This window comes from Numida meleagris, chromosome 1, assembly GCF_002078875.1.
Source record: "Numida meleagris isolate 19003 breed g44 Domestic line chromosome 1, NumMel1.0, whole genome shotgun sequence".
Taxonomy (NCBI): Eukaryota; Metazoa; Chordata; class Aves; order Galliformes; family Numididae; genus Numida; species Numida meleagris.
In genome coordinates, this window is record NC_034409.1 from 43,953,882 (window position 1) to 43,979,712 (window position 25,831).

The 25,831-nt window shown below is 36.9% G+C and overlaps 1 protein-coding gene across 1 annotated transcript in view; it reads right to left on the bottom strand.

Annotated features, from left to right (window-relative positions):
- Positions 1–25,831, bottom strand: part of POC1B (POC1 centriolar protein B) — a 49,539-nt gene that overhangs the window by 17,558 nt on the left and 6,150 nt on the right. Inside the window, exons 3-10 of the mRNA XM_021378730.1 lie at positions 19,378–19,549; positions 18,453–18,632; positions 17,009–17,116; positions 16,097–16,212; positions 15,559–15,692; positions 14,739–14,807; positions 11,439–11,591; positions 7,226–7,312 (exon numbers count right to left, since the gene is read on the bottom strand). Of these exons, the coding sequence (XP_021234405.1) occupies positions 7,226–7,312; positions 11,439–11,591; positions 14,739–14,807; positions 15,559–15,692; positions 16,097–16,212; positions 17,009–17,116; positions 18,453–18,632; positions 19,378–19,549 (1,019 nt within the window). The remainder of the gene's footprint in view (positions 1–7,225; positions 7,313–11,438; positions 11,592–14,738; positions 14,808–15,558; positions 15,693–16,096; positions 16,213–17,008; positions 17,117–18,452; positions 18,633–19,377; positions 19,550–25,831) is intronic.

The window sequence follows — 25,831 nt, forward strand, 5'->3', positions numbered from 1 at the left end:
AAAGTCCAGCAACAGTGCCTGTAAATAATACCACTGCTGGGTAATGGCAACGTAATTAAACTGCTTTGTGAAAAAACTAAATATCGAAGCTTAATCTTTTACACTGGTGTGGCAAAGAGGGGTTTCTGTTAGGTCCATCTCCTGAACTTCCTATCCAACTCTAACTCCAGCTCCCTCCATATGTACAGTGGCACTCTTAGAAGACAGGTCACCTGCAGCTAGTCCATGCTTAGTCCAGCATCAGCGAGTTCAGAGTGTCACGTCCCACCTGTTTTTAATTTAGTGGCAGCGCTAACCTTAGTTTCTTTATTCTGCCAGCTTCTGATTTCCAAACTTGGTTACAAAAAAATTTGACTCACGAATCATTAGGGAGATGAGAGAGAGATAGACGAATAAACAATATAAACACATAAGCTACATTTCCCTGGGAAAGCAGGTTAAAAAACAGTATAAGAAATATTATATTCTTGCACTCTCTAGTGCTCAAGTTCAGAATTCTGTCTTCAGTGAAAACTCGATTCTCTCAAGCTCCAGTTCCCTCAAAGAATATAATGAATCCTATTAGAGAACATCAAGACATGTATTATTACCTAATTATGTAGCAGCACAACGCATTTCCTGTTCTATCCTTGTAAACCAGCAGTTACATGCTGTGGTAGAATATCACCATTGCAAAATGCAAGGGCCACTTGGATCATATTATTCTTTTATTGCAAACACTGAGTTCACCTTTATGTGTCTTGATCTTTGCTATTTTAAGTTAGTATTATTAAATCATGGTTCTTTTAGGATTAAGTACATCATTTTTTTTCTAAACATGCCAGCACATCTACAAAGACATTTAAAAGTTTAGAATTTCACTGTTCAATATATCAAATGCTTCATTCTTTTGTCATTTGTGTCAGAAGATTCTTTTAAAGTTGAGTACACTAATCTACATAAAAGCTGCAGAGAGTTTCAGCTCACAGCTTTGGAGAAGAAAAAACTTTGCACATTATCCCATAATTTCATTCTGTGTTTGTGATTTGGAGTCTGGATCACAGCATTTGCCGTTTACTCAAACTGCATTTACTGGCAATCACAAGACTAGAAATACACACACAAAAAATCCATCTATACCTACTCAGGGAGTGACCTTTGTTACTCTGAATTTAGTTTTCCATTACGTGGTGTGAACATTAATTATGCACTTTGCAGCAGTGCGAAGGCTCTGTCTGAGACAAAGGAAGCAAAGTGGATAGCAGAGAGACTGATGGGAGAGGCTGGCAACTGTCAAGTTTGATCAAAGCCCTTCTGCTGCTGGTGTCTCTCCTCAGTGCTGAACTCTGAATTAGTCAAATTAGCAATGGAGTTTTGGGGAAGGAACACAAGCAGAATATTTCTTTCACCTTTTCTAAGTGGACAAAGATTTCAGTCTTCCTTTTAAAAGGGTAGTAACACAACTTTTCTTTAGCAGAGAAAAGCATACAAATATCATGCAATAACTACACTACACTTGATCTTAGTAATGGTGGTGGTGGTGGTAGGTGGATGGCTGGACTGGATGATCTTGTAGGTCTTTTCCAACCTTGCTGATTCTATGATTCTATGATAACTGGAGTTTAAGTGAAAGGCTTAATGTTGAAGGTCCTAAGAAAACTTGAGATCCACAAACTGTGATTTTGGATGAACTACAGCAACCACTGGGCAACAGAGAAGTGCCACATGAATTCTGCTTCACTGGCTGTTCCCTTTCAAACTGAACCTGGGGCCCAGAGGACATCATCTAGCTGTAAAATTCTTATTTTCTCCTCTTTTCTTTTTCCCCTCGCCTTAAACTTATTGAAGAGGACTAGTGTTTATTTCCATAAAAGGCCAGAGCTAGTAAAGGATGTAAAACACAATATATTTAAAACTGTACAGTAAGTAAAACACGCCGTGATTTTAGGTTTTAAGATAAATTTTCTTTTGTCATTCTCTTCTAAATTCTGAAGTTGTGGTAAGGCATGCAAGGAAAGTACAATATTCCATGAAGACCTTCTCAAAAGAAGTTCCCGTGAGAAGGATAGTTGTGTAAACCTTCATATACACAGAGATGGAAGAACTAGATGCAAATTTTGCATTTGTAATTGCTGACACACTTGGCAACTTATATGGGGTTGTTTACTTTTCAGCTGTACTCAAAATACAGTCATCAAAAATTGTGTCAAAAATACCGAAGCAGTGAAATACATACTGAGGAAAGCATGTGTACAGGATAAATTGAGAATATAGATACTTCTTCTTGCATCAAGAGGCCTACTACAAATGCAGTACAGATTAACTAATCATGTCTGATCTCAAGGAATAAAAATTACGCATGCTTTTATCTTTATTTGAATATTTTACAAGTTTTGGAGGGAGAGAATTTATTCGGTCACTTCCTATGTTAAAACATAGCATGTTCCCTTTGTCTTAAACAGGAACAATCTTCCCCCTTCCAATAATTAATCCACAGTCTTAACAATCCATACTGCAAACGAATAAAAAGCACATCTTGTTTTCAGTGTTAACTAGCACTAGAAAAGAAAGAACAGCAAACGTCTCACAGCCAGTGTAGACTTTCTGACTTCCAGATTACAGTACATTGCTTTGCTTCCTCCAAATCCTGTTTACATGAGCAAGGTCAGGGGATGGAACATTAGAGAGCCTCTACAGTGATTTCCTGCTGCTGTCAGTAAAAACTACTGAGACATCATCAACTTTCGCTTGTTCCCAACAGCTTATCAGAGACCGGAAGTTATGAGTGTATTGGCTTACATATCAAAAAAAAAAAAAAAAAGGAAACGAGGCCTCCATTTTTTCCTTTTCAATACCTCAAAAAACAAAGGCAATGTTAAGCTGCTTGACACATGGAAAAGAATGGTTGGGAGAGATGCAGTAATATTTTCAGGGTCTTCAATGAGATAGAAATGAAAAAGAACCCACTCATGTAGCCCCCAAAACCTTGACCTCAGTTCAGTGAACACTTTCACAGTGCAGAAGGCTAGCACATACCTCACTTTTAACTACTGCAACATATGAACACTCTTAACACTGGAAAAGTCAGGTCATTATGCAAACTAGTTACTTAAGCATATGCAGCTTGTTTGTACATGCATTTCAGTAACACATAGGAAATTAGTAAATTAATCATCAAATTAAAAGCTATTTTGCTGAAAATACCAATATATTGACAGGATTTCTTAATATTTTTGTAATTGCAGTTCAAAAGAAAGTAGCTCTGTACTGATAATTACACTAAAGTTCTTACACTGATACAATGACTACATTCCCATCACTATGTTCACAAGTAAGTTGCTTCAGTTTGGGTCACAGATGAAAGCACTTTTTTCTCTATGTTTGAAAATAACTGACCTTACAGCTTATAACTTTGTACAAATATTGAAAAGATATGCCGCCCAGAGTTTAATAATTTGAGTAGTTGTAAATAATAGACAACTATAGTATGAAGCTGCACCATAACTACCATGTCCAGTTTGGGATTTCTCAGTACAAGACATTGACAGATATTGACATCCTGGAGCAAATCCAGAGGGAGATGAGCAAGATGGCCAGGAGGCTAAAACACACGAAATTCAAAGAGAGGCTGAGAACAAGGTTTGCTCAGTTTCAAGGAAGGTAGGCCATATGGAGATCTTACTGACACCTAAAATATCTAATGGGTGAATAATGGGGAAGACTGAGCCAAAAATGTATGACAGAACCACCGTGACAGAATTAGAGACAAAAGATAAATTGGAACATGGGAAATTATAGCTACATATTATGACAAATATTTTCATGGGTAAAACATCATAGCAAACTGCCTGGATGGGTGCCATAATCTTCATCTCTACACATACTCACAAACGAACTGGATCAGGCCCTTCGGAACCTGATCCAAGTTGGCCCTGCTTTAAGGCAAGGGACAGACAAAATTACTTCAGACATCATTTCCAATCTATCTGTACAGAAGGGAGGAAAAGGAATACTTCTTCAATAAAACATTACAAGGTTTGGTATAGATTTCCATTCTTCCTGGAGATCTTTCAGGGATCTAGGGGAAACTCATCACAGATCCTACACAAGTTTTTCATTTGTTCTAGACAAGTCTGTCTTTAAATACTTATGACAATGATCCAAAAAAAGGCTGTAACTCTCATCTTCGATAGAAACAGTTAAGTACATCTGTTGTACTACCACTGGCTACCACCAGTGGTCCAGGGACTTGCCAAAATGTGGTGTAAATTCTCCTTAGGGCCCTGTCATGTTACATACATGATGGATAATGACATTGTCCAAGAATACTTAAGGATGCATAAGTGCAGAGTGTATTTTTTCTCTCTAAATATATCAGAAGGGCTGAAGAATTGCTTAAGCTAAATAAAAATGTTTGAAAAAGAATAAAGTAGGTATACCCTGGTCATTCGTAAAGTAATCTGACAACCTGATCAAACAACTTTGGTTATCCGAAGAGCAAGAGCCCAGAACACAGTTCTTCTAGTGAATGGAGGACCAAAAAGCCACAAACAGATTCGATGAGTCTTGACAAGTTCGCAAAAAACGTAGTACGCAGTTGTATTATCTTTGATAATCAGTAGGAAAAGAGCAGACAGGGGTTTAGTACAATATTGTTGGAGATAACGTATGAGGGAAGAAGATGATCTTCACTAGAGGCTGATGACATCTTCTAATACACAGATACACAAACACAGTACCATTCACATGATACCAAACAGTACCTAGGAGGGAGACAGCAGTGAAGGTGGGATGGGAATAAATCCAGCATCTCCCTTCTGCCTTTGATTTTTAGGAAGAAAACATGAAGCCTCTGTAGAAAGAGCCTCCACATACTAGAGAAATCAAGACAGCTTTGGATGAAAAGCTCCACAAGATTGGATGGTTCACCCAATTAAGAAACAGGTAATCGTTCCACAAGCAACAGATGTAGGTAAGACACACAGACATTGAACAGAATGATGACTCAGAAGATAAGATGACATAAAGCAGGGAGGACCAGATAAGGTTGCCAAAGTTTTGAAAAGTGTTACTTACAATGCTGGGAGGAAAGCTAGCCAAAGAAAAAATATGGAAGACAGAGCAGTTGTCCTTATGGCTGCAGTCTGAGTTGCAAGAATACAGAAACAACACTAGATGGAAAAAATATGCAGACTGAATATTGAGATGCAGAAAGGTGAGAACCAGTGCTGAATAGGAGATCAAGATAATGGAAAAACAAAAACATCATGATTACTGACTGTCAGAAAAGATGAATATGAATTTTGAAGCAATATTTTTGTAATAAAAAAATATGTAAATCCAACTAGACTGAAATCAAGAGAAAGCTGTCACTAGTGGGTCAAGTTAATCCTAGAATGAGTTCTGGGCATAAAACATTATAAACTGCTTTCATATTAAATGAACTAAGGAAGGAGATTAAATGATTGGCAGATTTATAGGTATGTAACAAAGAATTACAGTGCAGCTGTACATTTGGATTCTGTGATCAGAATCAAGAACAGGAAGTAGTTAAGAAGGTATATTTTGAATTGACAATCAATAAATTTTATCCACCGCAATCCTCAAACTGTCAAGCCTCCTAAAGAGACATCTGTGAGTCTGCAAATTACTCTTGACTGAAATTATCTCAAAGATCCGTAATTCATTGTGAAAACTACTGCAACTTAAAATATATGGAGCTACAAGGGCTGTTCCAAAAGTAATGCCTCCTATTTTATTATATTGGCCCACAAAATCAGAGGTGAATATTGGTGCTATGGTATTAGAGGCTGAACCTTCCCACCAATATTCCACTAAGTTTTGTTGCCATGTGACAGTTGGCAGCAGAGGGGCAGTCTGACAAAATGGTATCTGACACAGAAATGTGTCTGAAACAAAGGTGTGTCATTGAATTCCTCAATGAAGTAAAAATGGCAGGCATTGACATTCATCAATGCTTGCTGAATGTTTATGGAGACCAAACAGTGGATGTGAGCACAGTGAGGCAGTGTGTGGTGTGTTTCAGCAGTGGCAACAGCAATATGAAAGACAAGCCTCATTCCGGATGGCCATGCACAGCTGTCACACCATGAAGTGAAGAGCATTTCGATCAGCTCATCCATGTGAATCACCTAAAGCTGGTGACTAAGTTGAAAAATAGTGTTTTGTAGCTGAGAATTTGCTTTATCAAATAGTATTATTGTGCTCTTTGTATCTGTTATGGTTTCCACAGAAATAAATAGAAGGCATTACTTTTGGAGTAACCTAAAGACCATCTCTCAAATAAAATTATTATGTTTATTTGTTTTTGAAGAAAAGGTTTCTTTTAGGATGTGAACCTCTATCATGATTTTAATTGAACAACCTTAAGGTATTTTATAAACTATCCTTACAACATGCCTTTTTGTAATGCATTCACAACAAAGGAAAACAGCAGAAACCACACCCGCTGCCCATTCATATGTATTGACCCCTCAGCTACACAAATTCTTGTTATGGTAATTAAAATTGCTCAAGATACAAATCATACTTTCACATAAAAAGATTCAGAACTAAAAGAGATATTCTCATTTAAACCTAATTCTAGAATAGTGCATCTTCTAGGACTTCATACTAGGAGAGCATATTTCTCCTCCTACAAAACTACGGTTAAAACATTTCATCCTTTTCCTCCCACACACCATAACAATGTCATATGAAAAGCTAACACTAGAAGGAACTAATCCTATGATTCTTCCCTAAAATGTGTTACATTTTCTTTTCCCCCTGGAAAAACTGGAATTTCTACTGGAATCTCATCAGTGAGGCAACTCCTCTTTAGGTTTCCTGTTATTTGAAGCTAAGGATAGCTACAAAAAGTGTCTAAGAAAAAGCCACAGATTTTAACAGCAATATCTAGATGGAATTAATATGGGCTTCCAATTAGAATTTCTGCTGAGTACATTAGTAAAATTACTAGTATAACGCGAAAGCTTCACTATTACCCCATCTTCTGGTTAGCCTTGGGAACTGTGAAAAGAAAGCTTAAGTTGAGAAGTTAGAATATTGAGCTCTGAACAATCAAGAACTTATTAAAAATGTACTTTATTCATATTAACAAAAAAAACCACATTTTCATTAACACCTTTAGTTTAAGCTAAGCTTGCTAAGAAGCATATTTTTTTTCCTTCTTTCTTTCTCTCTTTCCTTCTTTCTTTCTTTAATTTTAGCTCAGAAGGCAACTTACCAGAGTACCGAAAGATGGAGAGGAACTAATCTCTACAACAGGTGGGTCAGCTGTTTGTGTATCAGCCACATCAAACGTAGGGTTGACCTGTTGAAAAGTATAGTCCTCATTATTTCCAGCATCAGTACAAGAAGGGAAATAAGACTGAAATTAAAAGGACCACTTGCTACAATAAGGCATCACTATTCACCACAAGCTAAAAACAGGCTTTAAGAATAAAGGAAGGATGCTGACCCCACAACAATATAAAATGCAATTGTATAATACAGAAAGATAATCCAGGTATGCATTTGTTACAGATATCATTTATATTTTATAAACATATGACACTCAAAACTAACTGAAACATTCTTAGCCTAAGCAACAGGAGGTTTAGTTTCCCAATCAAATCAAGAAAAATTAAGTAAAAAATACCAGTTTGACATAGATTTACCATGATCAGCTACCTCAAAAACATGCAACTTAAAAAAAAAAAGTGTCCAATACTGCCGCTGAAATACTGAAGAGTAGGAATTAGTCAAAAAAATTCCAAAGTGCATAACTCACTCGCAAGTGTTTTTGCAAGTTTTGGCGTGTGTTACTGCTAAGTTATACTGCATCCTATGCTTTTCTTTTAGTTGAGACAGACACCTAAGAAACTATACTGTATCAAAATGTAGTCCTTTGGGCAGTGAACAACTTTAGGCAGTTGAATCAATGTTAGTACTGTAGCACAGGGCAGAAATACAATGAAGCTAGTCTTATATGGAATACCAAGTTATCACTGCTAGTAGGTTTTCAGTACTGGAACTAGTTTATGTTCTCCGTAACTACAAATAAAGAAACTACAGAAAGCTTTAGCTGTAATGTGTTTGCATCCCCCATACTGTCTGCTCTAGTTTGTCCATGGTTCACACCAATTTGTTCCCACTTCACTACAGCTGAAACATACAAAGACTTAAAAATTATTCCACAGATTTTTACAACTTCACTGAAACAGAGACTTCCATCATGTACACTGGTAGTGTGAATGTTGTAGGTATACTATCAATTACCTTCATGATTATCACAATTTAAAAACCTTACAGTTCACCAGCACATAGCTTAAAACCTGCATAACACTAATAGTTTAATAGAAGAAGTTTAGCTTTGAATTTGATTAACACTGTTGTTTTTTTTCTTGACTGGAATTCTCGAGGCAAACAAGCAGTAGCCATATATTCTTGTTTCTACTGCCATCTAGTGTACATTAGGATTTCATACATCTGTGAAGATATTTACAACTGAAACTACTCTGAAATTTTAATGAGAAACTAAAATAATATTAGATTTTCATGCTGAAGATGGAAACTCTACATATCTTTAAAAAAAAGATAGCATTGGGATTTTAACATGTTAAAGGAAATTTCACTTTCTATAATTGTCACCAAGTGGAATGCACCTCTTAGAATATTGCAGTAAAACTGCACTAGTGATTGAACATATTATTTTCAAATGCCCTCAGCAGCTCCTTATCTCAAAAAGGAGACAGTGACTGGGGTTCACCTCATTTTAAACTCAGACATACTGCTATATTTGAGCTAGTCATCCAAGATTACCTCTACGGTCAATGGAGAAAAGTGGGCACTTAATGAGAACAAGTCACTTACTCATATTTCCAAATTGTCTGAATAATTGTAATGGTTACAAGCTTTAGAAAAGTGAAGCAGATTCTAGAGCATTGTTTCCTGAATGATCTATAATTGCATAGATGCAGGGCAACTGATGAACAGCTATAAAGATTTATAAGTCAAGAATATGAAATTCAAACCTGTGTATTAAAATTCAGACTACTATACTCCCTGGGAACAGCTAACCCAGAAGCTTGTAAAATGCTGCAAATGTTACAGCCATGCAGAAATGCAGACATTAGGTTAAATGAAATCTGTCTAAACTAGCTTGCAAATAATTTCCTGACATTCAAATATCAGATTTCCTCTATCTGCCCTTTCAGTGAAGATAATTAGGTGCTTGTGAACCTCAGTTTATCTCTAGCCTGAATTCAACACTTTTCCAGATCTCCTTGATTACCTGGGACCCAGGAGGAGTAAAAGAAAAGAAAAAAAAGGAAGATTGTTTTAGCAAATACTCATACATTTGCTAAGCATTTGAGTAACAGAAGTCTGGAAAAATCAACTTGAAAAGAACTCAACTGAACCCTGGAACTACAAACTACTACTCAGCCCTGGTGAGGCCCCACCTCGAGTACTGTGTCCAGCTTTGGGCCCTTCACTGCAAGAAAGACATTGAGGCCCTGGAGCGTGTTCAGAGGAGGGCGACGAAGCTGGTGAGGGGTCTGGAGCACAGGCCTTATGAGGAGCGGCTGAGGGAGCTGGGATTGTTCAGTCTGGAGAAGAGGAGGGTCAGGGGGGACCTTATCGCTCTCTATAACTACCTGAAGGGAGGTTGTAGTGAGCTGGGGGATTGACCTCTTCTCTCTTGTAACTAGTGACACAACGAGGGGGAATGGCCTCAAGTTGTGCCAGGGGAGATTTAGGCTGGACACTAGGAAATACTACTTTTCTGAAAGAGTGGTCAGGCGCTGGAATGGGCTGCCCAGGGAGGTGGTTGAGTCACCGTCCCTGGAGGCGTTCAAGAAACATTTAGATATAGCGTTGAGAAACATGGTCTAGTGGGGTTATTGGTGGTGGGTGGATGGTTGGACTGGATGATCTTGTAGGTCTTTTCCGACCTAGCTGATTCTGTGATTCTATGAAACTAACCTGTGTTTTTAGCGTGTGCTTTAAGTGTATGCAATTTGAACAGATATTGAAGCAAACTGGTGACGCAGGAAGGGTAGATTAAATGTGATGGTAAATGCTGTGACTGAGTTTGTTCTAGAACTGACCCTTGATACTGAAGGCTGCTACAAAAAGGACTTACACTTCACTTCATTCATTGACCTTGCAATGAATATAGCATTGTCCGTGAGAGAATTTTATTTATCGAGTTGTCATACATACAATTGCCCTGCTCTTATTCTGACCATGATCAGAAAGCTTTACATCTAACTTGATGGTCAAACAAGATAAATGAGAATACTTAGTGATGGATTCTTTTGGGGTTCCCCACCTCCACCAAAATATTTTCAATCTTTATACTACTCAAATTGTATACATGTGCTTTCTACAAGGGTGTAATAGTACTGTCCTGATGCTCAGGCCTGTTCAATAGAGAAAGCCAAACACGCCCACAGAGGCACACAGCAGCACCTCTCAGTGTCAAGTTTAAGTCTTTCAAATGTCTGAGGAGGAAACAAATACCAACGCAGCATTTTATTTGAATAAAAAACAGATAATGGTGTATTTCTATAGGACTCTATTAGTAATGACAGAAGTCAAATAATCAGTGGATCTATATACTGGATTCAACTTTTGGACAGTACAGACATCTAGAGGATATGAAAAAGATAAAAGCATAGGTAATCACCAAGTAAAAGCTAACCAAATCTACCAACGGCAGACACAAATATAACCCTGGTGTTTTATGCATAAACAATGCTCTTGTCTATAGCATTGTAATGTTTACCTGTTTAGTCTAACTATCAGATAACCTGACAACACAGGATTTTCCAGACTGAGAGTATTCAGCATTTCACTTTGGTTCCCTAACTCTCAGTACTTCTAAGCCTTCCTAATCAAAGGTTTGACAGCAAAGTATCTGCAGAACAAGATTAGCATGAAATAAGACTACATGGACCTACTACTTCATAATGACATAAAAGAACTCTACTATCCTAGAAAAGCTTTATAAGTTTGTAGATCAATAACAAGATCTTCTCACAGTATCTAAAGGTTCTGGAAAGGGGGACAACTTGTGGCCATCTAGTTTTTGAATATCAGTAACAATGCTACCTCGTCCTGCTCACTGAAGAAGATTCGGGTATCTTCTGCAACAGTTCAGGATGGTACCTCAGTAGAAACCAGACTCTACCTATATGCACTTTTTTCTTTTTTTTATTAGATGGAGTACAGACTTACACAAGAAACATGAAAGGAATTCAATAGGATTATTTGCCAGTACCAACTAGCCTAGTAATGTTAATATGAATTTGTAAGCTATGGTTGCTTCCAAAATATTGTTCACAGCAACAAAAAGTTTTCTGGTATACACAGACTAAATTTAACTATAAATGTTAGACAGATAGTGTTTTTAAGTTTCCAGCTTCCTATATTAGAATATTCGTTGCACTCACCTCAACTGACTGAAGCTTTTCATCATGGAGATGAGGTGATCTTGGGTAAATATCGAGAAGATGAGGAGGGTTATCAGTCTGTATTCTTCTAATGTGGTGCTTAAGAACTTCTTTATAATCAAATGAATCAAAGTTGGTTTTCCATAGTAATACCTGTAAAAAAGCCACCATGTCAGTAACTATTTCAAGCCTACTCACTGATGGCTGTTAGAATTGGTAGATCGTAACATCAGAATAAGCCTACTCTTGTCACATTTCTACAATACAGACACTTCCATATAGCATCTTGTAATTCACATCTAATAAATGTAGTTCAAAATTATTAAAATTATTTAAAAACAAATCAAAACAGAGAAACCACAAAGATGACTAAAAGATGCCACAACAGTCACAAAACAAAGCAAATTTTTTCTCAGTGGATTATACTAGAGTATTTTCTGCTGTATCAAAATGTCACATACGATCAATTTTTTGTCACTTTAATGGCTTGGAGGTCACAACATGAGAAATTGTGAGGGGACATAAGAAGCTATCAAGATCCACAGAACTCTAAAGCACTCAATTTAGCAACAGGAAACTGTTTTCTGAACCTTGTCCAATTGCATTTAAAATACATACAACATTCAACAGTCTCACCATGGCCAAATGTAGAGGTAAGTTAGTAGAATGAAGAGTTAAGATAGTAGAAGATAGACTATCCAGCATAACAGAGTAAGTCCAAGAAACCCAAGCATAAAATACAATACTGCTCTCTCATGTCACAAAATAATTGTAAATGCAAGTCATTTAATTAAATTTAGCATAAGTTTACATGATTTCTGTCACATATTTTAAGTGCTGAGAAAAATTAATAAAAAGAAGTTCATAACATTTAGCAGAAGATGGCAATTTCCAGAAGAATAATGTTGATTTTTTATAGTTATCCTCTGAATTAAAAAAATAATAAAGATTGGAGCATGGTCTACTCTGCATGGTCTGACTCAAAAATCACTTGCTTGTAAGAGCAAGAGTATTTACGGCAAATATTAAAAACGTTTTTCAGAAAAAAAGAACAATGTGTAAGCATCAGAAAGGTCAAACCTGTAAACAAATTCTAGGAAGTCTAAATCATACTTTTAGTATAATCATAAGTTGATGGATTGTTACAAGCTCATTTCAAGTTCAACATCTTCCATGACTGCTTAGTGCAGAACTAGAAGGCCACAGTGAGGACTCCCCAAAGCATTCTCTTCTCCAGACTGAACAAGCCCAGCTCCCTCAACTTTTCTTTATAAGTAATCCAGCCTTCTGATCATCTTTGTGGCCCTCTTCTGGACCTGTTCCAACAGCTTCACACCATTTTTGTGCAGGGGGCCAAAGATTTGTATACAGTACTCCAGGTGGGACCCACAAAGGCAGAATACAGGGGAACAACCACCTCCCTCACCCTACTGGTCATTCCTCTTTTGATGCAGACCAGGATGCAGCTGGCATTCCGGGCTGTAAGAGCACACTGCTGGCTTATGTCCAGCCTTTGAACCACCAGAACCCACAAGTCCTTCGCAGGACTGATCTCAAGGAGTTCTCCTCCAGTCTCCACTCATATCTGGGGTTGTCCAGACCCAACACCTTGCTCTTGGCCTTGCTAAACCTCATTCGGTTCACGTGGGTTCAGTTTTCAAGTCTGTCCAGGTTTCTCCAGATGGCATCCCTTCCTCCTATTGCATCAGCTGCACCATTCAATTTGGTATCATCAGCAAACTTGCTGAGGGTGCACTCAATCCCACCATCTAGATCGTTGATATTTAACAGCACCAGTCCCAAGATGGACCCTGGGGAGGCACCACTCATCACCAGGCCTCACTTGCACACAGTCACTGATCGCAACACTCTGGCTGTGGCCATCCATCCAAATCCTATTGAAGTTGTTAGGCTTAATAGCATGGTTCTCCAACATCATTGCTTCGCAGAGGAATCTTCTACCACATGACCTAATTTAATACACATACTTCACTTCCTCGTACACTCAAAGTAATATACCAATTCTTATAATGCTCAAAGAAAGTGCTCATGAAAATAAGGACAATTCAGGATTCCCTAAGAATCTAAATTTTCTTCTGAAACAGAAAAAATCTCATATGAAAACTTCAATAAAGAAAATAAAAGGTTATACTAGTGGCTCAAGGAGTACACTTTTATTTCCCTTTAGCTTGAAAAATTAATATTGGAAGTTTGCTAGCACTTCCACTTTTTCAATAGTTGCAAATCTTAGCATTCTTTCTTTTTAACTCTTTGAAATACAAAGCATTTTTTTTTCCTTTTTAAAAATTATTTCCTTTGAATGTTTTCAAGTCATTTCTAGAAAGGGTGCTACTTGAAACATCAAGTGAAACCCATAAACAGTTGCCTTCCCTTCTAATGATACTGAATTTTTTTTTAATTGAGATACGTTATTATTTTCCAACACTGCCTCTGTTTCTAGCTGAAATATTTCAAACTCCACTCAAACTCATTTTACCAGAACATAAACATGGTTTACAGTCACTTCAGAATAGTCTTATTTCTATAGCACCTCTTTCTGTGTTTACATAGGGGTCTTAACTTTTCATAAACGCAAAACAACAGAAAAGACAAAAATCTTAAAGAAAATTTCATACTGAAATGCTAATTGCTGTGATACACGATTTCTTCTTTTTGGAGGATACAAAGACCTGACAGAGATTATTCCTGGCTTGACAGCATTTCTGTAATTATGAAACTTATTACAGCAAATCAAGATTAATTGCATGGTTTTCTGTTTAATTTAAAAGACCTTTTTGCGCTTTAATGATGTAAACAATTCTACCTTGTACAAAATCCAATATTTTGTTGTTTTGTCAATATAAATTAGCAAAAGTAACAAAAAATCCTTTTTTTTTCCAATTCTAGCCATAGTTTTCCCAGCAGCACACTTTAGTTATTATGATTACATAGTGACTTTAAAAGAGAAAATCAAATTGAGTGTGTATGAATTAATACTATTTGCAAAAAACCTACTTATTCGACATTGAATTGCAACACTTGAAATATTTCTATTATAAACCATTCTCTTACTGTAAGTAGAATAATAGAGAAGTGCCTAGTATATCCTCCTCATAATATCCGATCAAAAATAGTTAATATCAAGTTTTTAAATAATGCATTTATCATTCTTCTCCCCAGATTTAACTTTAGCAGTGTGTTATCCTAGACAAAATGCAAAGAATGTCAGCATACTCTAATTAACATTAACTGTAACAAACATTGAGAAGACATTTAATTTCAAAAGACTATGCTACAAACCTGACCATCTGCTCCACCTGAGGCAAATTTTTCACCACCTTTTGAAAAGGCCACAGAAAGGACAGATCCCTGAAGGAAAAAAAAAAAATAGAGTAAAATGCTATCACTGTAGTCATAGTATTTTAATGCACAGAAAAATAAAAGAAAATCATAGTTATTTAATATTAAAAAAACAATTTTAATAATAAAGGAACAAATTAGCTAGCAACATTTTTGCAAGGTGATTTGACTGAAGCATTAATGTTGTACATCTTGGTAAGATGCTTCATTATGATTACTAAAGTAGATACTAAAAAAAAGGTGACACTTTCCATAGATTTTATGTAGAATTAAAGCAAAAAAATATATACATCAAATATATATCACTTTACTCAAAAGAAAGTGTTTGAGAGATTCATTATCATATTTAGGATCTTTTCTGCATAAGAAGGAAAAGAATAAAAATTATCTACCACTCTTCACAAAAAATATTTTCTGTTAGTTTCCCTCCTTTAGAGAGCACCGTTTTTCAGTAGACATAAGCCTTATTTTCCGAATAACTAACTCCCTTTATTTCCAAAATGAATTATTAATTAATTCAGAACACAAACTATTATTCAATGTTAAGCATACACACAGCACTGACAGATTAAGTGCGCAGTTGTAGACAAAATTCACGTGCTTCCTTACACACTTGTTAACAGGTATGCTAACACAACACTTTGCTATTCAAAGTTTAACCTTCAAGTATGACAAGACATCGTAAATGTTACTTTCACTTTAAAAAAAGATAATGAGGAACCTATTAAAATCTCCACTTTAAGAGGTTTATTGTGTATACCTTGTGTCCATGAAGCGTATAAATAAGTCTTCCTTCTAAGAGGTCTAGAATCTTAAGGGTACCGTCAGAAGAAGCAGTGATGAGATAGTTACCAGAAGGATGGAACGATACACAATTAACTTCTGCTCTGTGAACTAATACACAGAAGATAATATTCAAAGTCTATACGTAAGGAAATATACACTGTTTCTGTGCTCTTTTCTAATTCCCCACCCAAAAAACCCACTCCATTTAATGGACAAAACAAAGCACGGGAGGCATAGGAGACTCTCCAAAATATTTGTTTAGGAGTACTCTAAAAATAAGAGAAGTACTGCAAAGAAATAATCAGAATGCAGCTTATGTTGAGGTTTTTTTGTTGCTGTTTTATTTTTTTTTTAGGGTCACTGGGCTACAAAAAAGATTACTTACAAAATGTCACTATCATCTCTTTCTCTATTTTCTCCAGTAAGGAATGAAATTGTAAATCAAAATAAATGACATTTTGTAGCAAAGAGTCCCACCCTAAAGAAAACACAACAAACTATGTTGCTTTTACCTTTGTAATGCTGTAGCAGCTTGTTCATTCGAATATCCCACAGTTTCACAGTATGATTAGAACCTGCAGAAGCTATACATGTACCACTTGGGTTGAAATCTGCAAAATTTGGAAACCTAAATATAATTCATGAAAATAGACTGATTACTTGTTTTGGTAGAAATATATATATATTTTAATATAATAATATTAACAGTGAGCACGTAAGGAATACCTTACTTGAGTTTCCAAAGAAGTTAAATAAGCATGAGTAAACAAAACGTGCCTGCTAAATCATAGACTCATTAAGGTTGATGAGACTGTACAATCTGTTTTTTGGTTTTTTGTTGGTTTTTGTTTTTGTTTTTTTTTTTAAAAAAAAGGACAGCTTACTGACTCAGACACTCTCAGCTGATACTGGCATACAAAGGTCCTAGACGAAAGTGCTGAAAAATGTATTCCTGAGCATAATGGCATCGATATACAGAAGAATCAAGAGTTTTTAAGTAGGAAGTAAAATAAATTTCCCTATACCTAGACATGGCAGATTACTGGAGCTAACAAAATAAGTTCTCATCAACAGCAAGTAGACAATTCTTAAAGTTTTCTTCCAGTTGAAGTATCCAATACTAAATAGCATTATCCTACCCAAATAAACATGAAAACATTTAATAATCCAAGAACAATCTAACTTCTCTCTGTGTTATTTCTTAACTCTGGGAAAACAGCCGGGTAAATGCAGCTAGTTAACTTATTCAGGAAAATGCAAAAATTAATTTTTTTAGTTTATATGGGTAGTAGAAGAACTTATCATATCATATCATTAGACATATCTTCAAATATAGCACACGTTAACAAAACAAAACACAAATTTGATCTTACTAGAACTATACACTTCTACTTTTTTTTTTTTTTTTAAATAGCAACACTTACCCTCCATAATCTATGAAACTATCGATACAAGTTTTATTTATTGTATCCCAGATCTTCACAGATTTGTCCTCACTGCAAGATGCTATTAGTCTTCCATCAGGTGAAAATCTGGAACATGCAAATGTATAGATTGCTATTCTGAGAAGTATCAGTCACTTTGTATTCTAGACATACACAACAAAACACTAGAACCACGAAAGTCTACAAAGAATTAAAATGTGTAACGTTCAAAGAACACTTGAATTTCTCATATTTCTCATGAAGTAATAAAACTGTAAAGTTTCCCTCTACACTTTATTTTTTCCATATCACAGACAACTACAATTAATATTAGATCCATACGTGATGGAAAGAGAAAAAAAACAGTAGTAACAGCAGCCTAACGTTGGCATTTCAGATGCCCATGAGATAATTATAGAAAACTACAGGCAAAAAAAAAAAAAGGACAGAGTAGAACCTTGAATTCAATTTTAACCTACATATACACATATATATTCCCCTGTGAGTTCTCTGCACTTCCAAACTGTCAGCAAAATATTCATGATTTTTCCTAGATTTAGCAGACTAGGTTTTTAAACAAGAACACTGTTTTGACTATAATTACACCAATCTTTATTATTTCTACATAATAAGCAACTGCACAGGGACTTCAGAACACTACTCACAAACACTGACATACTATTTCCCACCGCTTCTATTTTTCTTTTCAAGATTAGATAATACTTTGGAATTTTGTAGGGCTTCAGTACTTTACAAGTATTACATTTCTTTCCCAAGATGTTTAAAGTGGGCCTCTTAGCTGCAGATTGGCCATTAATATGGAAACAAATTATGAAAGAACAATCTTTTTTTTTTTGTCTTTGAAGATCTGTTCTGCCTTAAATGGGATGTTAATCTCAGCTTTCAGTACAAAGAATTTATTATACCTTCTCCAATTCCACAAATTTAACTCATTTTGACTCATGACCTTTTTTTTTATGCCATTACTGTTTGAAGAATAGTTAAGAAAACTACTACCATGAATAATGACACTAGACATATGTGAGTGCTGCAGAGTAAGTTGTTAACAGAGCACGGGTATATACAGGACTGTGGAAGTAGACTGGATACTCAGCAGTGTATGATCTGCATGTCCTTTACTCACTATGTAAGACCTAAATGTCTTTTAGAGTAAAATGATTAAGAATCAGTGGCCATTTTACTATGTGCACACATTAACGCAGAGCAAACTTTCAGACTTTAATTTGGAGATATATGCAAAATGTGTGTGCATGTATGATATTGGTTTATTGTAATTTTATTATTAGCGATAGATCAGCTTATATCATTCACAGATCTTTCCTCTCCTAGTTCTGTTTCAGGGAATAAAAATCTTTTTGTGAGGAGTTCTGAACACAGAATCCACCATAAAAGCCCCTTTGCAGAGAGTAAAACCAAAGCTTACTTGGCACAGCGAACCCAGTGAGTGTGTTGAAACAGTGAGAACAAAAGGCGCCGACGGTGAACGCTCCATATTTTTACTGATTTATCATTGGATGCTGAAACTAGAAGGCGGCCATCATGTGAGAAGCTTACGCTCCGAACAGATGCTGTATGACCTTTCAGTACTGATGATTCGCCATGACTGAAAAAGAAAAAAGAGCAAAAAAAGCCCCAATAATATTAAATAAAAACAGGGTTAAAAAAATGCAAAACAAATTATCTACTTGGAAGACTACATCACATCTAAACAAAAAAAGCAATACACACTGGCTAAATCATTGCTGCCAATACTTTTTTTGCCCTAATTGAAGACAAAATATTAGAATACAGAGTTAAAAGTAATCATATTTAAGATGACCAATATTTGGAAAATGCTGCAACTATCACTACCAGCCTCCATGCAGTATTTAGAAAAGGATTTATTAAATATTTCAATAAAACAATCTACAAAATGTTTAAGAGTTAAAATAACATCAGTCTTCCCAAGATCATTCTGGACAGCTTGCAATTACTACTGCTTCAAAGTAAGTCTAAGACGACAAATCAATTACAATATTTTCTGTAAAAACACTTTTCGTTTCTTTCATCGCTTGCCTCTCCAAAATGAAGTACGGTCATGCAGTTCTTATAAAAGAAACATGCCCTTTAAACAGGAAATATATCACCAAGTATATTCCTGCACACTCACGAGATTATAATCTCTAAATTGCTAAACTATTCCCTGGAAGAACAGTCAGTAAAGAACCATGCTACCTGTACTCTTCTGTATCTGTCAACACCCAGGCAGGGATGTGGGAAGCAAACAGAAACACTTACCATGAAAAGACCCCAATATTCACATTACACACTAAAGAAACATATAGCTAGCATCGCCCGATGACACTCACATGCAAGGAATCCACAGCCTGACAGTACGATCCTGGGAAGCTGAAGCAAGTAGCTGTCCCTCTGGTGAGAAATTCACGCTGGTCACGGCATCCGTGTGACCTACGAATTTGTAAGCTCTGCATTGTTTCTTCAGCTTCCATATCATAAGACACCTATCCAAAGAAGAGGTAGCTGGCAAGAAATGATTAAAAGATATTATGAGTCTGCCAATTGCTACTTGAAAAAATCAGAACAAATGACTACAGATTTAGATTCACCGTGAACTTGCTAGTTTGGAAGGGTATTAGGGGAGGGAGAATTTACTGGGTTTCAATTGATAGTTTGGTTTGCTTGGCCTCAGCAGAAGCCTGGCAGCCAGAAACACCACCACCAGTTTATGGCTAGGACACGAAAAGACTGGGGAAGTGAAGGCTAATAACACTTAACAGCTAGCTCTCCCACATATTGAGCAAATGAGCCCAATATCGTGCTATCATGAGTATGAATCCAGATACTGTGTCACCAAATACTAAGAATGTCACTAAAAACAAGAGAAACTTTTCAACAGTAAGTTCAGAAACTTCGTTCTCAGAGATGGATTTTTTTTTAACCACCTACTATTTAACTCAGAAGAAACAGGCAATCTTAAACTCAAGATAACATTTCTAACACTTCATATACCTAAACTGAAATGTGTATCTAAAGATGATAATTCTGTAACTCTAATTAAGAACGCGATTTTCAATACTAACATTTGTGTAGCTCAAAATATGATTCAAAGGTTTTGGTCTGATAATAGAAAGCAGTAGAATTTTCATTTTTTTGCAGTCACCTTAAAAGTTGATCACACTATCTACATAACAAAACCCCCATTAAAAAAAAAAAACTCTACCCTTAGTACAGAAAGAGGAGGGAAAGAAGTAAAATGACTTTCTAGAAACTGAAGAACAAAGAAAAGGGAAAAGGGAAAAGGGAAAAAAGAGGGATGGGTTTTCCCAGCCAGCCTGTTTCAGGCACCAGCATAGCGCTGACAGCAATAGAAGAAAATAAGTCAGTTTATTAGCACATATGTCAAGGCAAGCCTTAAATAAAATCTTAGATTATAAACTCTCCTTTGGGACTTGGCTCAGAGATGGTATTTTCCTCCCAAAATGGCTTCTGCTAAAAGATGTGGAACTAAACTTTCCCTATACCCAAATCAGTAGATGTAAATCTGGTAGAAGTATAGGATATTTAACCCTCCCCCCTGAATTCCAACTTTCCTGATCTCTTTATTTTACAGTAAGCTTTTACTAAAGGTACTTGAGTGATTTTTATTTTTATCTTTGATTCAGAAAAATGTGACTTAGAGTGGCATAAACAGGAGGGGGGAAAAAAGTGAAAAATAAGACAAAATAGAAATTGAAGGAGTCATACTGAAAATGTGGAACAGACAAGATTGACGTTTTCTAAAATTAATAATGTATGAACTGCCAATTATCTATGGAGCACAAATAAGTTCCTCACAGACTGCTGTCAGGCCTTCAAATACCGGCCCTGTTTGCTTCCAGTTCTAAAACCAAAGGAAATATTTTAAGAGATGACAGTATAATAAATTTAAAGCCTAGATTCTTTCTGCTTGCATTCTCACAGAAGGATTATCTCAAGGCTAATGACACAAGCAGTGACATTCTCATTTTCCTGGGACACCTACAAACACCTTCCTTGCTCTTCCTTTGGATTATCTGCTGCCTGTGCTGGTGCAGCATCCTCTCTCTATCTTTAAGGAGTTTTCTCTCTGCAAGTCACCTCCTCATTACCAAGAAGTTTAAAGTTTATTATTTCTGTTGCTGCAGTTCAAGTCCAGTTAACGCCACCCCAGGGGCAGAAGAAGGGAGGAGTTCAGAACCTGCACAGGAAAAGGCCAGTAACTGGCCTTTTGCAGAATTCTTTTCACAAGGCAATGTGAATCTGTATTTGAGAAGCATATGTCCAGGCAAAGAAACTAAATCAAACCTTTGAGCCTACATTCAACTTTTGCCCCTGGGCTGCAAAGGAAGGTAGGTCCCCTTACCATGAATAAGCCTCAGCTCTATCCAAGGAGGCTGAAATCAACTTTGGAGTATAAGGCTAATGGCTAAGCTTTTTGCTGTAAAGTCAAATATTTTATTTTAGGGAGGAGTCTCGTAGCGATAAGCAGGACTAACGCAATGGAAACAGCGTTACAAAAGGTGGAAGGAAAATACAGCGCTCACCCGGATCGGAAGATTTGGGGCTCGCAGGAAAAGACTCCCACCAAGGAAGGATCTCCAGGCAGAGATCCTTCCTCAGGGGCAGTCAGCCCTTAAATGAGGCCTAAGAGGGGTGGAGCCAGGCTCCACCCCTTCTGGTTGCACAGGTGAATTGCCTTCACCTGTGCCCCCAGGGCTGACTGGGTCTTTCCTCCAGGTGCTCAATCAGTGGTTCAGGCCATGACTCAGCAGTTCCCATACAAGTCTACAGGGCAATGTTGCAGTCAAAAGTAATTTCTATTAACAGTACTAATCTTAAAAAGTTGTATATGTGTTAAACACACTGCAGAAATCACTTCTATCAAATTAACTCTTCTATTTCTCTTTATTCCACTTTAAAGGTTTTTGTCTGCTTCATAACACTGCTTCTCCAATTTACACAAGCACAGTACCTTAGGAATTGTTTCTTAATCCTTTGATGCATTTTTCTTGTCTCAAGTTCACACTGTGCTTACACTTAAGTGCACAAAAGCAGAGGAGCAAGAACCTTCCAACCCAGCTTACGTGGGATCCTGCAAGAGCACAGACCAGACCTCAACGCTGCCTCCTGCCAGCACTTTGCTAAATACGCCAGTACCCTAACGCTTGGCTTCCTGTTACCAGACCACCATACTTGGCCCATACAGATCTCCGAGGCGAATTCTCCTCTGAGAAACACAACGTAACCAGAGCTATGTTTAGAGAAGGAAACCAAACAATTCCTCTTTGCTGTAGCAATGCTAATAACTGACCGTCTGCAACATGTAACAAGAAAGATGAAAGCTGAAAACCACTCTGGGGCCACTTCAATATGCAACATAGTCCAGTTATAAACTCAGGCCTTTCTGCACACACCCAAGCGTGAGGTAACTCTAGAAAATATGTTTTTGTGGTCACGTGTCATAATAGAAGGGAATACCAAAGAACAGAGACTTGGACGTAACACAAAGGTCAAGTTTGCACACTGCATTGTCCCTGTTCTCTAAACAAACACCTGGGTTTTCAATAAGCCAAGGAAAACATTTATGGCACTTTGCAATGAAATCAAGCTCTGTTTTTCTTATAGGACACACATGCTCAATTGTGATGAGGAATGCGATGTAAATACATACGAACAAGCACAGTACAGCATATCGAAAGGAGAAATGAAAATGGGTGAACAGGCATGCTGAGGCATGTGTTGGATCAAAGTGCATTCACTTATGTTGAGGTGTGATGTTAACATGTGTATTCACGTGTGTGGCACGCACATATATGTTCACATGTGCTGAGTTGTGTGGCATGAACGTGCATCTTTAGGGATGTTTAGTATGGCAGCTTCACACATGTTGATGGATGTGGTATGTACACATACGCTGAAACGTGTCTGTAGGACTCAGCCTCAGCTCTGCGTGCAGGCTCTCACATCATCAGCATTAATGTTAGAGACACTCTCAATGCCCAGTAGTATTGCCATTAGCCTTTAAACCTTGCCATTGCCATTAAACCATGCACGGTGTTCACCTCAGGTAGGCAGTCTGAGATGAAGGCATCCACTGCCCATCTGTCCTCACTATCCTTCACAAATCTTGTGGATATCTAAAAGTGCTACCTCAAGTCCCCCTCACAGTAACTAAAATATTTCCTAAAAGGCTTTTGAGTATTCTCAAGGTCTTCCAGTATTACGAAGAAGATGCTTTACCCAAACCACGTGTCCTGATTATGAGAATCAGCGACAGTAAATTAATGATGGTCTTGCACTGTGATTTGCTCAAAGAATTGTGTAGTATTCACTGACATGCACCAAATGGGGCTGTGTGCACAGCCGGGGTGAACACACCCAAAAGACAGATTCCAGTTTATTCCTAAACCAGTCTGGTTCTTGAAAATATTGAACAAGTGAAACAGTAAGACAAATTTGCCTAAAGCATATGCCTATACATGCATGCACCAACTGAAATGGCACCAGACGTGGACAGATTTGTGCACAGTAAAATCTTTTAAAATTGCAGAGTGCTGTTGAAAAACATCAAGGCAGTAGATTCCTTACAAAAGCAGCAGTTAAGCAAACAGATAGATAAAGATAGTGAAAACGGTGTATTTTTCCCTATCTTTTTTTCAGAAAACAGATGGATTGTTTGTTTTGTGACTTTTTTTTTTTTTCAAAAAAGCAAGCCTCAAAGAAAACCCCAGCAAGAATTTCAAGATGGACAGCTTCCTGTACCTCAAAGCTAAAGGCCTGTCCGGCCACTCTAACTGTAAGTATATCTACATAGCAACAAGAACAGTATACACAGCACAACATTTTTTCTATAACTGCAGTATAAATAGCATTCATATTAACTTGCAAAAATGTTACAGACTAGAGAAAGAACATTATGCCTAAATAAGATGGAGAAATATGAAAAAATACTTATTCAAAACAGGATTGCAATTAGATTTTCTCAAGAGTTAAGCACTCTTGCAGATACGCCTCTACTTCCACCAGTGTTGTCAGGTCTCATGATCTAGCTGGGTAAGTAATCTATCACAGATCAGACACATCTTTCATTAGCTTCATTTTTTATTTTTGAAGGACTCGTTCTGACTACTGTGGTTGACTTCCTACGCAAAAAGACAACAATTTGTTTGAGTTACAGAATATCAAGGAAGAAAATAAATATTTTGACTGGAAACTGATCGATGATGAATCCATTACTTAGCTTGTTAAAGACTGCTCATTTTTATTTGACTTGCCTCCTTTTTAGCCTCTGCATCTTGTAACGTATTTCTCTAGTGGGTGCACATAGCATTAATCCCCTTATATTTTCCCCCAACCCCATAATCTTCTTTTTCTGTAAATATATCAGGATATTTATAACTATCACTATCAGTTACCGTTCATTTGAAATACGCTTATGACATTTAAAAATCCTCTCCAATTTTTCACATTAAAAAAATACTGACAGGCAAAAAGGACAAACTACCTTGATTCTCAGTCACAGTTCCTCTTTGCTCACTTTCTATCTTTCAACTTGTCTTCCTCTTTGTTTTTCATTATTGCTGTGAGCCATGAATGAAAACGATGCATGACCTGTAACAACCCGCTATTTCTCTGGGTACATTTTCCAGCTACTAGGAAGGGCAGGTGTTGCACTGAATAATGAATTCAAGAATGGTGGTAGATAACCCTCTGGCAGATTTTGAGTTTATTAATTAGAACTAGAGGATTTAACCAAACATACTTAGAAATACTTGACAGATCTTCACCTTAGCTACTAATCCCATTTTAAATGAAATCAGGGAAATACAGCTCAAGAAAATCCTTTTGTCCTGGATCCCTGCTAGTATGTTGCTATATTAAATCTATTAATTTCAAACTTTTATTTTATTTAATTTCTGCCTTATAATATTTTCATCAGAGAACAAGCAGCAGATTTCCCAGAAGTCAGCTCAAGTCCAACTAGAGGTCAGCATTCCCCTACAGACGTGCTCACACAATTTGGCTGTGCAATGTATGCCTCATTCAAAAACACAATTGACAGAAAATATTCTGCCTCTTCACATGCTTTGGGCTAAAAATTCTGAAACAACTCATGAATCCCTATGAATCTTACAAAGTTTAAAAATTAGTTACAAAATTTCATAAAGTTGTGCCTCTAAGAGGTTTTGAATAAGCCATATTTTCAACTCTTAGTCTTGGCATCTTGGATGTTACTATTTACACTGCACCTATTGAAGTCAAGCAAAGAAGGGTTCAACTGGAAAGAAAGAAAACAAACACAGCACTACTCTCTACTGACCACACCAGTTTATCCTCTTTGGTAGGAAGAAGGTAATGAAAGTTCAAAAGCACTGTCTTTATGGGGCTACAGAGGGAAAACATTGTTTCAATCTTTTACTACTGTTCTCACAGACCATGGAGCTCCCAGTTTCAAGGCAACATCAGCAGAATTCAATCACAAGCCATGCGGGGACTCCCATTATCTATACCCAAGGCAGCGTAGTTTAGCCCTTTTAGCCCCCCTAGAAATTTGGAATTGCATACAGAAGAAAAAAACCCAACAGAAAAACAAAACCAAAAAAACAGTAGAGGTGGTACTTCCTGAGTTAACATGGAGTTGTTAACGTGTAATTTCAAACTCTGTGTGCCCTAGCAGACCTGAAGGCAAAGCCTTACAAACCAGAGCATTTATCCAAACAAGCTGTGCTTTATTGCCACTTTCTGTCACACCACCATGACAGCACTAAGTGTTTCATTTAAAAC